Source organism: Nestor notabilis, unplaced genomic scaffold (assembly GCF_000696875.1).
Source record: "Nestor notabilis isolate BGI_N333 unplaced genomic scaffold, ASM69687v1 scaffold27274, whole genome shotgun sequence".
In the NCBI taxonomy this organism is placed as follows: Eukaryota; Metazoa; Chordata; class Aves; order Psittaciformes; family Psittacidae; genus Nestor; species Nestor notabilis.
In genome coordinates, this window is record NW_009927373.1 from 1,496 (window position 1) to 14,038 (window position 12,543).

The 12,543-nt window shown below is 52.2% G+C and overlaps 1 protein-coding gene across 1 annotated transcript; it reads left to right on the plus strand.

Moving 5' to 3' along the window:
- The first annotated feature begins 218 nt into the window (after window positions 1-218).
- STAMBP (STAM binding protein) lies at window positions 219-12,091 on the plus strand. The gene is made up of 9 exons (XM_010014033.1): window positions 219-435; window positions 5,057-5,132; window positions 5,894-5,989; window positions 6,326-6,701; window positions 7,410-7,534; window positions 9,104-9,241; window positions 10,460-10,572; window positions 11,255-11,354; window positions 11,941-12,091. The coding sequence occupies exons 1-9, from the start codon at window positions 221-223 to the stop codon at window positions 11,995-11,997; spliced, it is 1,296 nt and encodes a 431-aa protein (XP_010012335.1). The 5' UTR covers window positions 219-220; the 3' UTR covers window positions 11,998-12,091.
- Window positions 12,092-12,543: the final 452 nt, after the last annotated feature.

Consider the following 12,543-nt stretch of genomic DNA (forward strand, 5'->3'; position numbering starts at 1 on the left):
CTTCTGCTGATGGGGGGTGATTTCTACAGAGGAAGGCCAAGTTGGACAGAGCCTTGGGTGACATGGTCTAGTGTGAGGTGTCCCTGCCCATGGAATGGGTTGGAACTCGTTGATCTGAAGGTCCTTTCCACCCAACCCATTCTGTGATTCCATAAACTGGGTGAGTTACCTGTTTGACGCTGGGTCTGACGTGTTTGACTTCCCTCCCACCACAGCTTTGATGTGTGGGGTTATGCCTGACCACGCCGACACCAGCCTCCCACCAGAGGAGCGAGTACGACGCCTGATCCAGGTGGGAAGTGCTGTGGAAGTGAATGAGGACATCCCGCCACGACGCTACTACCGCTCTGGGGTGGAGATCCTCCGCATGGCAACCATTTACTCTGAGGAGGGCAACATGGAGCATGCCTTTATCCTGTACAACAAGTACATCACGTGAGAGCAACAAACCTGTGGTCCACACAAGGGGTTGTGGGGTTGGTGTTGAGTATTTAGAGTGTGCCTGAACACCGTGAGGTCTCGCTGAGCTGGAAGAACTGGGTTCTATCCAGAGCTCTGCTCCTTTGGAATCCCACAGAGGCGAGGATACAGCTGGTTCAACTGACCAAGTGGTGGTGTAAAGGAGCGAGGCAGAAACCCACAAACACCACTCAGCTCTTTGCAGGTTGTTTGTAAAAGTTCCTTTTGAAACCAGGCTCATCTTGTGTTCCTCTGTCCCTCTGCTAGAGAATACTCCTGTCAGCAGGAGGGAGGTTTTGTCAATGCTTCCTGCTGGTTTTATCACTCTAGAATGGCTAGATTGGCCTTGATTGTCTCTAGGTTGGCCCTGACATCACATGGATTGGCAAGGATCCATGATCAAGGATCTCTGTATCGGGTATCTACCTGGAAAAGATAGAGGCTAGTTGGTGGTTTCTCTAATGAACCAGCTTCAGAGGAGAAACCTGCTTTTACACTTGCATTACTACAGCCTCACACAACAGGCTGGGAGTTCCTCCTTCGGGTGCAGGGACCAGGAGCAGATTTAGTTTTACATCTCAGAATATAATCCCCCCTCAACCATCCACATGTTCCCCCAAACCCTTCTCAGGAGGGATGTAAGAAAGAGTTCTGGGCCCAAAGAACTTCATCCCAATCAACTGATGAGTTTCTTGGCTACTGAGCACCCTTCTAGAAAGCCCCAGATCATATATAAACCCAGCCAACACCCTGCTTGGTGTTTCAGCTGTCAGGTCGCCAGCTGTAGGGTCTACATTCCATGTGGACAAGTGCAGAGCTGCATATTCTTGCTGTCATCTCCAAAGCTGCCCAGAAACGAGCCATCTTGGGTCTGAAACCCCACTGCTGTGCCTGCCAAGCCAGAGCGTGCGCTGTGGTGACGTGGTGTCAGGTCTGGATCGTGTCTGGGCAGCAGGAGTATGAGCAGAACAAATGTGCCTCTGTAGGTTGTGCCTCTTGGTGTCTAAAAGGCTGGAAACTGGGATCCTCAGAAAATACCCCAATGGCACAGAGTGCCCTGTTCCTGTAGGTTTGTTGGCCAAAAGCCTGTCCTCCTGCTTCCGCTCAGCACGCTCTGGTGTGGTCTCTGCTGTGCCCACGCTGCCCATTTATCCAGAATGTGGCTTTTCTCTCCCCCTACCCCTGTGGGCAGGATTCCTGCTCCTTAAATCCAATGCATTTTTCTCTGCTTAGCTTTTCTTCCTGCCTTGCACTTCCTGAGCTTTTATGGGCATCACAGGGAGGCTGCACAGGGAGCTGGGGAGTGTAAAGCCCTTGGGAAGGTTTCCAGGCTGGTTACGTAGCTGTGGCCAAAGAAGAAACTCTTTTAACTAAACAAATGAACTAAAAGCACCTTCTCTGGTTCATTATAACACTGGTAGGTGCTGGTGTCTTCTTCTCTCCAGCATCTTTCAAATGTTCATGGCATTGATGTTTGCCTGGCTGCTGGTCTGCCAGGAAGGGGGAAAAACCTTCCCTTGGTGTGATATCTCCAGTGAGGATGCTCCCCTGGCTTCTCCAAAGATAAGAACTTAATGTCACCAGCTCATTTCTTTAAATGAAGATGTGAAGCTGTAGCTCAGGTGATGCAGGGGTGTCCTTCTCCAAGGGGAGTGATCCAGAAGGCAACAGTGGGGCGCTGGTAGTTGGAGTCTCTCACGAGACTTGCTCTGCTCTGCCCTTTCTGGAAATGAGACCTGAATTCCTTCCCCAGGGCTTCACCCACGTGTGCAGTCAGTGCTGTGTTGTCCTTCCTCAGAGCCCAGCTGCCTGCTGCAGTGTCTGACCTCATGCAGGCTCTTCCCACATCAGGCTGTGCCTTTGAGAAGGGGAGGACTGGGAAGTACATGAGAGCCTCTTGGCTTGGTGTGTTTGGTGGGGGTGAGTGCATCGTGGTCTGTGTGGCATTAGGAAGCTGGATCTCTCTTTATTTCCCTATACAGCTCTCCCCTGGGCCTGAATTACACAATCTGTGTTGCAGCACCTGGAGAACCATTGTTTTTAGGACAGTTTTGTCTAGACATGGAGTAATCTCCAGATGGATCCTCACTGGAGACCTCAGAGCAGCTTCCAGTGTCTGAAGGGGGCTACAAGGATGCTGGAGAGGAACCTTCATCAGGGACTGCAGTGACAGGACAAGGGGTGATGGGTTCAGTCTGAAACAGGGGAAGTTCAGGTTGGAGATAAGGCAGAAGCTCTTCCCTGTGAGGGTGCTGAGGTGCTGGCACAGGGTGCCCAGAGCAGCTGTGGCTGCCCCATCCCTGGCAGTGTTCAAGGCCGGGTTGGACACAGGGGCTTGGAGCAACCTGCTCTAGGGGAAGGTGTCCCTGCCCGTGGCAGGAGGCTGGAGCTGGATGAGCTTTAAGCTCCCTTCCAACACAAACCATTGCATGGTTCTATCTCTTAAGACTAACCAGACTGGACTTTTAACACGTGTCTTGTAAGACATCTGCTTTCTTGTCTTGAACAGCTTCTTTATTGATCCGAGTGGATGTTTTCCGTACATCCCCCTCAGGCACACCAGGTTTGGTTTTGCTAGAGCCAAATAAGAAAGAAAAAAAGGCAGACATGCATTTTCTGTGGTGTTTGGGCTCCTGTTTTGCTGCGTGACTGAGCTGCCAGGGCTGGAGCTGGGGGTTTGTGTGGGGTGTCTCAAGGCACTCGAGGGACGTGGTTTGGCGCGTGTGCCACAGCACTGAGTATAAATAGCCCATGATGTGGCTGCTCGGTGCCAAACAGCTGCTGCTCAGGGTGGACTCGGGAGCAGGAGGAGGTTTGAACAAGCCCAAAACTCCTGGTTCCAGTGTTGCCAAGCCTCAGCTGGGGTGTCAATAGGAAACATGAACAGTTCCTGCCCTTCCTCTGCCTCCATCCCCAGCCTGCCACTGCCTGGTCTTGCCCCAGAGATTCCCTCTGGCAGCCTGAGTCCCCTCTCATCCTGCTGCCCACTTTTCCCCCTTCCTGACTTGTGAAACCCCAGCTGCCTCCACTGGTTTTTCCATCCTCTCCAGGCCAGCATCTGCTCTTAATCCTTTTTAATTAATCCCTTCCATTTTAATCGGCTAGCTGCTGGCAATGAGCACTGCCTTGTTTTGTCTCCTCAACACAGTGACCTACTTCATGAACAACCACTAGCTGGGAGCAGGGACCTCCTCGCTGTGTGTTTCGGATGGAGCGAGAGCTTCTCTGTGGCTCCAGGCTGTGATGTGGTTGTGCTGATCCTGTGGCCTCTGGCAAGAGCATCCTCACCCTCTCCGTGGCAACCAGGAGCATTTGGGGTTGCAGAAGTCCTCCTTTTTCCCAGAGGACTGAGGTTTGAAGCAGCTGGGTTTATTTACTGCACACACACAGGCCTCTCAGCATGAGGAGTGTTCTCACTCTGTCCCCTCTGAGTTCTTCCTGCTTGGTTGGTTTGTGCTGCTCCCTGGGGTACAGTCTCATCCTCACTACCCTTATTCCTTGTGCCTAAAGGATCTGGAGAGCATCCTGCTTCAGCTGCTGAAGTGGTGTAACAGAGAGCCACAGAGGAGGGCAGGGATTCTGCCTTATGGCCACAGGCTTCTGTGGACACTCAGAGCAAGCACAGCTCCACTAGCAGGAGACAAGGACTCAGCTAAGCTCACCCTGAGCACGCTGTCAGCTTGTGCACAGCTGGGAACTTGCTAACAGAGATAACTGAGGGATACCTCAAGCCTGGGGAGCCTCACTGAGATGAACCAGAGTGAATTGTCCCATGTTTGCAGGCGGCTTTCCTTGGTCCAGTGCTTGCAGGACTCTTCCATCTTCACTGCAGAGCTCCCTGGAAGGGGAAAATGGTTACCCCATTTGCAGTGACACTGAAGATTAACCTGTTCATAGTTGCGGGGGGGGAACTGGATGAGCTTTGAGGATCCTTCCAACCCAGTCTATGGTTCTATGAAGTCTGCACAGAAGCAGCTCTGCTGCCTGAAACCCTGCCCTGCCCTGCCCTTCAGGAGTGGTTGAGGACACAGAGCCAAAAGGCTCCTGATGCAGAAGCTGTGGATGTTGTGAACTTGCTTTTAGCTTTCCTGCAAGTTTTCTCTTTTCAAGGTGTGAGCTGATTTCCCCATCTCTGGCACGAACTGTTCGTTTGTACAGAAGGACCATGTGAGCACTGAGTCAGCTGAATCCTTGAGCTTGTGTGTGATCCCCTTGGATGCTCACAGAGGTGCAGGCAGGTGCCCAAGGACCTTCCTGAATCTCTGCCAGAGTCCTTGGTGGTTTAGACCAGCTTATTAATGTTTCTGTCCAAAACAAATGCATTTATCCCTGAGGATCACCTCCAAAGTCCAGGTGTGAGATGCTCCCCTGGGCCTGGATGAGATATGTGTGCATGAAGAGCTCAGGAGGCTGTTATGTGATGGTTTCCTGCAGAAAGGAGGTGACTGTCCTGATTGTGGGGAGCACAGGGCCCAGAGATGTGGCAGAGCAAGGGGACAGTGCTGGAGGGGAATGATCCATGACCCCAAAATGCCACTTAGTATCTTGTGTTTGTCCCTTTCTGCTCTGAGATGCAGTTTCTCTCCTGTTTTTACAGGCTCTTCATTGAGAAGCTGCCACAGCACCGTGATTACAAAACTGCTGTCATACCCGAGAAGAGGGAGACAGTGAAAGTGAGTAGTAACATTGCCAAGACTTTAATGCTGCTTTTGAGAATCCTTTGGGGTTGTCAACCCTATGGGGTTTTCATGGCTCTGGGGTGAGTGAGCCACACAAACACTGGGAAGCAATATCCAAATGGGGCCTACAAGGATGCTGGAGAGGGACTCTTCATCAGGGATGGCAGGGATAGGACAAGGGGTGATGGGTTCAAACTGAAACAGGGGAAGTTCAGGCTGGAGATAAGGCAGAAGTTCTTTCCTGAGAGCCTGAGGGGGTTGGAACTGGATGATCTTAAGGTCCTTTCCAACCCAAACCATTCCATGATTCTGGGCTGGCTGTGGTTGTCCGTTTACTTTCTGCTGAGCACTGGGATGTCTTTTCATTCCTATTAAACTCCTTGCATCTTAAAGACCACGTGGCTTTTCCATCCATGGTGGCTGGATGCTCAGCGTGGTGGTCCTCAAGGGATCTGCCATAGGATTCTTGGACACAAGAAGCTACTGCTGCTCTCCTCAACACTGACCAGAAGAGCCAAGGGCATTGCTGCCTAAGCTCTTGCTCAGCATTGTTGGCGTTGCTGTTTGTGTCACCCAGCTACAACCTGTCTGCAAGCCTGTCCACACATGGTGGTGGAGCTACTCAGCCCTTCCTGCCTCGTGGATGGTTTATAACCTCTGGGTGCTGCCTGTCCATTGATTGTTGCATCTCTTCAGGTCCTGTTTTCCTTGCCTTGGGGCTATCACCCTCTCCTGACTGTGTTTCCTCCCTTCAGAAACTGAAAGAAGTAGCCTTCCCCCGAGCTGAAGAGCTCAAGAAGGAGCTATTAAAGAGGTACGCCAAGGACTATGCTAAGTACAAGGAGCAGAAGGTGAGTGACAGGAGACTGGAGGCCTGTGCTCCCCAGAAGACCCTCAGCCACAAAGGGGTTTGGAGCACAGCAGGTCTCCAGGGCTCCCTGGGTGTTCTGGAATGTGATGTCTGGGTAACCCCAGCCTGCAGGGTCCAACCTCATCACTGCAGCACAGGGTTGTTGTGATCATGTCTCTGCTTCTGATGTGTGAGTGACTCTGATGTAGGTCCCTTTGCACCCCTCTTCATTGTGCATCTTGGAGGCAGTGTGAGCTGGGGCTGTTGGTTGGTTGGGGGTTTTCCCTCCTTGTCACAACATGAGGTTGTGTTGCCCTCGCTGTGTTTCTCCTTGCAGAAAGAGGAGGAAGAGGCATTTGCACACAACTTGGCTTTGCAGCAGCAGCTGGAAGAGGAGAGAAATCGGGTAGCCCTGATGAAGCAGCAGCAGGCAGAGCAAGAGCAGTTCCATGTCTTTGAGGAGATGATCCGACGACAGGAGCTGGAGAAGGAGCGGCTGAGGATAGTGCAGGAATTCGGACAGCCAGAACCGAGTCCCGTGGCTCTGGATGGGCCCCTCATTCCTGGCGTGGAAAAGCCGCCAACTGATTTAATCCCAAAGGTTCCCATGTCTCCAGGTCATCCTGCAAGTCCATCAGCGGGGACTGTCTCATCCAAACCTCCTGTTGTGGACAGATCTTTGAAACCCAGTGCTTTGGGAAGCACAGAAAACAGTTAGTACCCCTCAGTGCACCCTTCTCCCTTGCTGGGCTGAGCCAGGCAGCCAAGGAGCTGATTTGTTGGGAGGCTCTTGGAAGTACCTGATGGTGACTCCATCCCATCTGGGGGTTTGGCTTTCCAAGTCACTGGATGTTGTCCCTGTTGTCCTGTAAAGGTTTGTAGGGCTGAGGAGAACTGTTTCCTCTTGGGAATTGCCCCCACCTTGCTTCTCCAGCCCAATCTCTCTGCTGATCTAGAGGCTACAGCCTGTCTGGCTTTCCTAGATCCGAATGTTGGAGATTGGGGTTGAGTTCTTGGCTTAGGCGGACTGAATCCTCCTCTTTGGCTAAATATGGCTCCAAAATACTGATTCAGACACTTGTCAATGACTAGTTCTTGACCAGTGACACATCTTACTTTAAATGACATTCAGTAAGGGGAGGAGGGGGTCGTTTTTATTAACAAAATACTGGGGGTTTAACACATTGCTAAAGGTGTTTTTCTATCCATGTTCCTTTACCCTGTTTTGAAAGAGGTAGTGACTGTCCTTTGTGAAACATCTGAGCAACTTCAGTGCCTGTGACTGCCATTGTGAGGGTCACCATTAGAGCAGCTGATGTTTTTAGGATTATTTTTTTCAGCCTAATCCCTTCAGGTGCTGACCTAAAGGCTCATTTTTTCCAGTGTCCCTGATTGTCTCTGTGCTCTCATTCTCCCCACAGGTGCAGGTATAAGTATCCTTCGCCAGGTCATTGTCCCTAGGGAGCTCTGTCAGAAATTCCTCCAGCTGGCTGATGCCAACACGATCCGGGGTGTGGAGACGTGTGGGATCCTCTGTGGTAAGCTGGTAAGGTGATAATCCTGATTAAGACCCTTCAAGTGGCACAGGGACCTTTTGTCAAGGTGTTATAGCTTTGAAAATGGCTGGAGGACCCTGATTCTTGCCACAGGAGGCTGTAATGCAGTTTATCTGGTGACTGAGCTTTCATGTGAGCATGAGGCATAGAATCCTAGAATGGTTTGGGTTGGAAAAGATGAAAGATACCTACTTGGGGGATGATCATCTAGTTGGTTGGAACTGGATGCTCTTAAGATCCTTTCTAACCCAAACCATTCTATGATTCTAGTTCCAGACCCCTGCCACCGGCAAGAAGGGCAGGGACACCTTCCACTAAAGCAGGTTGCCCCAAGCCCATGTGTCCAACCTGGCCTTGAACCCTGCCAGGGATGGGGCAGCCACAGCTGCTCTGGGCACCCTGTGCCAGCGCCTCAGCACCCTCACAGGGAAGAGCTTCTGCCTTATCTCCAACCTGAACTTCCCCTGTTTCAGACTGAACCCATCACCCCTTGTCCTGTCACTGCAGTCCCTGATGAAGGTTCCTCTCCAGCATCCTTGTAGCCCCCTTCAGACACTGGAAGCTGCTCTGAGGTCTCCAGCAGCTTCTCTTCTCCAGCTGAACAGCCCCAATGTTCTCAGCCTGTCTCCATACGGGAGCTGCTCCAGCCCCTGATCATCCTCGTGGCCTCCTCTGAGCTTGCTCCAACAGCTCCATGTCCTTCTGATGTTGGGAACACCAGAACTTGCACATGGTGGGGTCTCATGAGAGCAGAGCAGAGGGGCAGAGCTCCTGTGACCTGCTGGTCATGCCAGAGGATGATCTCCCTCTCCTTTTCCTCCCTTTTCCGTTAGGATTTCCTCACACCGAGTGAGGTGCCAGCTGCCAACTCCCCATGGGTATTCAGTTTCCTCTCCTGCCATACCTGCCTCAAGCACTCCCATGTTGCCAGTGACAGGCAGCTCTGGTGCCTTGTCCTTTTGGTACCAGCAGGACTGAGGTGTCCCAGCTGTGAACTAGGACCCTCACCAAGACAAGGCTGTGCAAACACTATCTGGAGACAGTTAGTTCTCCCCCAGAGAGTGTTTGTGTGCCCCAAGTTTCTATTGGCAGCTCTAGCCTGTCTCCCCGAGTCGCCTGGGGCTGCTTTGCTTGCAAGGAGATGAATTTGTTTGATGTAACAACTTTCTGCAATGCAGCTGCTTCCAGACTCTTGATGATTGTTTAATTATGAGGCATCATCTCCTGGTGAGTGGAGAGATTCATTCTGTGGGTGTCCAGGACTTCTCTGAGCTCTTGTGGGTGCTCTGCACAGCAGGGGAAATGAAATAGAAAGCCACGTGTCATGCTCAGACTCAGAAAATCCTGTGACTCCTGTGTCAGTTACTTCCAGTTACCATTTCTCTGACCCATAAATGGATGGTGGATGCATCCATGGGCTTGTTTCCAGACCTGCTGTTCCCCTGGCCAGGCCCCTGAGTGCTGAGTGCAGAAGTACCATGTTCCAAAGCTCAGGAAGTTACCTTTGTTTCCTGCGTGGGGTGTGTGGTGGGTAACAGCCTCCCTGTGCTGCCTTGCAGATGAGGAACGAGTTCACCATAACCCACGTCATCGTTCCCAAGCAGCACGGGGGCCCTGATTACTGCAACACAGAGAATGAGGAGGAGCTCTTCATGATCCAGGATCAACACAGCCTTGTTACACTGGGCTGGATCCATGTGAGTCTCTGGTTCCTGTTTCACTTCCCAACTGGCTGGAAAGGAGAGTTTACTGGAGGAGATCATAGAATCATGGAATAGTTTGGGTTGGAAAGGACCTTAAGATCATCCAGTTCCAACCCCCTGTCACGGGCAGGGACACCTCCCACTAGACCATGTCACCCAAGGCTCTGTCCAACCTGGCCTTGAACACTGTCAGGGATGGGGCAGCCACAGCTTCTCTGGGCACCCTGTGCCAGGGCCTCAGCACCCTCACAGGGAAGAGCTTCTGCACTTGCTCCAACAGCTTGGTCTGGAGAGGGCATGGAGCAGGCAGCATCCTCTGGTTGAATTTCTCCCTCTGGTGCCGTCCCAGTCACTGCTCACCCTGCTGGAGAAACCCAGGCCTATGTTTTGGGTCCCTTCCTAAAGCATCAAGCCCTTTGAAGTGGGATACCTGAAGCTCATGTTTCATCCACCTAAAAGCTGATTCCAGTGGGATCCCTGACTGCTGGGGCATCCGAAGCTCCTGCTCTCAGCACAGGGCCTCTCCTGTGCTGCATCCCTGTAGTAGTGCTGCCTTTCACAGGGAGCTTTGTGCTGCTCTGTCCTGGGCTGTGCCAGCTCCAGATTCCTTTGCTGGCTCCAGGACTGCCCTGCTCCCTGTCCCTATGGAGCCTTTGGCAGTCGGATCCGTGCCAAGCAAAATGTTTGGTGCTGCTGAGTAATCTCTCGAAAGCAGCAGCTGCCTCGAGGGCTCTGACAAATAAATGCCTGCTGCAGAGTGCCTGGTACTTGCAGGGTGGCTGCTTTTGGGGTTAACTCTTCAGTGACAGCCCTGCGACATTCAGGGACCCTCAGGAGTTCCTTGGACCTTTCTGCTGGTCTTGGCAACAAAAACAACCCCCTAAGACAGACCTTCAGGCTGTGAAATCCATCTGTGAGGTGGTGGTTGCCTGTACAACCCTTGGCCATCTTGGTGGAAGTGGTATCTTCAAGAGCTTTGGCAGTGTTGTGCCTCAAAGTGTGACTTTCTGTGGGATATGGCCAGAGATGTAGGATTCCTCCTCTACTTACTCTGAATGGAGAAAGACGAGATTTTTTGGGACAATCCAAACCCGTTTTCAGTGTGTATGTGTGTTCTCTGTGCAATCCAAGGAGCTGTATTGCTTCTCTGGAACAGCCTTCTCTTCTCCAACCCTGCCATAACTTCCTCTCTTGTGTTGTCCTGTGTTGCAGACTCACCCCACACAAACAGCCTTCCTCTCCAGTGTCGACCTGCACACACACTGCTCCTACCAGATGATGTTGCCAGAGTCCATTGCTATCGTGTGTTCTCCAAAATACCAGGAGTAAGTATGGATGTGGATAGGGAAGGCCTTTCCCTCTGCATGTGCTGAAAGGAGGTATGGAAGGGCTCTTTACCACAGCCCTTCCTCTATCAGATTCCTGGTGGGGGAATGAAGTGTCAAGCCACGAAACGAGGCTGGAAGAGCATGTGTGAGTTGAGAGCTCTTCTGAGCTGGTTTGGGGGGGTTGTATCTGGGCAATGGCTGCCCACCTGTGAAAGGGGGTTTTGGACAGGGGCCTGTAGGGACAGGACAAGGGGAATGGCTTTAACCTGCCAGAGGGGAGAGTGAGATGAGCTCTGAGGCAGAAGCTCTTCCCTGTGAGGGTGCTGAGGCACTGGCACAGGGTGCCCAGAGAAGCTGTGGCTGGCCCCTCCCTGGGGCACAGGGGCTTGGAGCAACCTGCTCTAGTGGAAGGTGGCCCTGCCCGTGGCAGGGGTTGGAACTGGATGAGCTTTAAGGTCCTTTCCAACCCAAACCAGTCGGGGATTCTGGATTCTATGCAAGGAGACTGGCTGCAGCCGCAGGGCTGCGGAGGAGTGTCCTGGGCACAGGGGTGACCTGCAGCATCCCTCTCCACTCTCACTTGAGATGAGCAGGCTCAAGTGTGCTCCTTGAGACCCAGAAGAGGGGCTTCTCTTTGCAGAGGCTTGACCCCCACAGAGCTTGTGTTTATTTGCTCTAGGACGGGGTTTTTCAAGCTGACAGAGCATGGCCTGGATGAGATATCTTCCTGCCGGCAGAAAGGATTCCACCCGCACTCCAAAGACCCCCCTCTCTTCACTGTAAGTGACCCCACGAGGCAGCAGGGGCTGCAGGACCATGAGTTGAGTTGGTGTCTGTGTGTGTGCTAGGCTGTGACCCAGGACAGGAGGGTCAGCCTGGCAGGGGCTTGTCTCTTCTAGATTTGAGGTGCAGAAGCTTTCGCTCTTGTTAGCACGTGCTGGCGTGATGCAGAGCAGAAACAGGTCGAGGAGGTGGCAAAGGCTTGAGATGTGTATTTGTGTCCTGCTGTGCTCTCTGTGGCACTGGGCAGGGCACTGGTTCCTGGTCCATGAGGGCTGTTCTGTGAAGGACTCTGGGTGCAGGTCGTGTCAGGAGGTAGAGTTGAGGTGCAGAAGCTTTCGCTCTTGTTAGCACGTGCTGGTGTGATGCAGAGCAGAAACAGGTCGAGGAGGTGGCAAAGGCTTGAGATGTGTATTTGTGTCCTGCTGTGCTCTCTGTGGCACTGGGCAGGGCACTGGTTCCTGGTCCATGAGGGCTGTTCTGTGAAGGACTCTGGGTGCAGGTCGTGTCAGGAGGTAGAGGAGACTCACCTGAGCTGGATAACATCTGGATAATCTCCTGTCCCCTTTTTCTCTTCTCTTCCAGACCTGCAATCACGTGTCAGTAGTCGAGAGAGACGTAGTCCTGATGGATCTCCGATAGGCCTCTTGCCTTAAGCATACACAGAAAAGCATCTACCTAATTTCTAAGCCAGGGAACTGGTTTTGTCTCCTGTAGCAGATGATTTCTACCGTGTAGTGATCCTTCCCCTTCCTCCCCCAATAAACGCGGTGAAATCAGGGCCCTGGCTTCAGTGGGAGCATGTGAAACCTCAGTGCCTGCCATCAGGCTGGTGAAGTGGTGCTGAGGTTCAGGGTGAGGGGAGAAGCTAACTGGAAATTCAAAGATAGAAGCTAACACTAAAGCAGTTATTTAATGCTCTAATCTATGGTTTAAATAGCTTCTGGGGGGGGATTCCTCATGATTCACTGCAACCATGAGCTGTGGCAACCTCTTCAAGTGCTTTCCAAAGTGGGACTTGCCCAAATTAACCCATGCTAAACCCCTGGTTTGCCTTTCTGGGTTGCTGTGGTCTCAGTGCAGCTGGCTGGAGTAGATAAGTCTTTGCTATAGTTTAAGATTAAACCTTCCTAACCCCTCTTACCCCATGCCAGAGCAAGTCCTGCTTGCTGGTACTCAGGTCTTTGC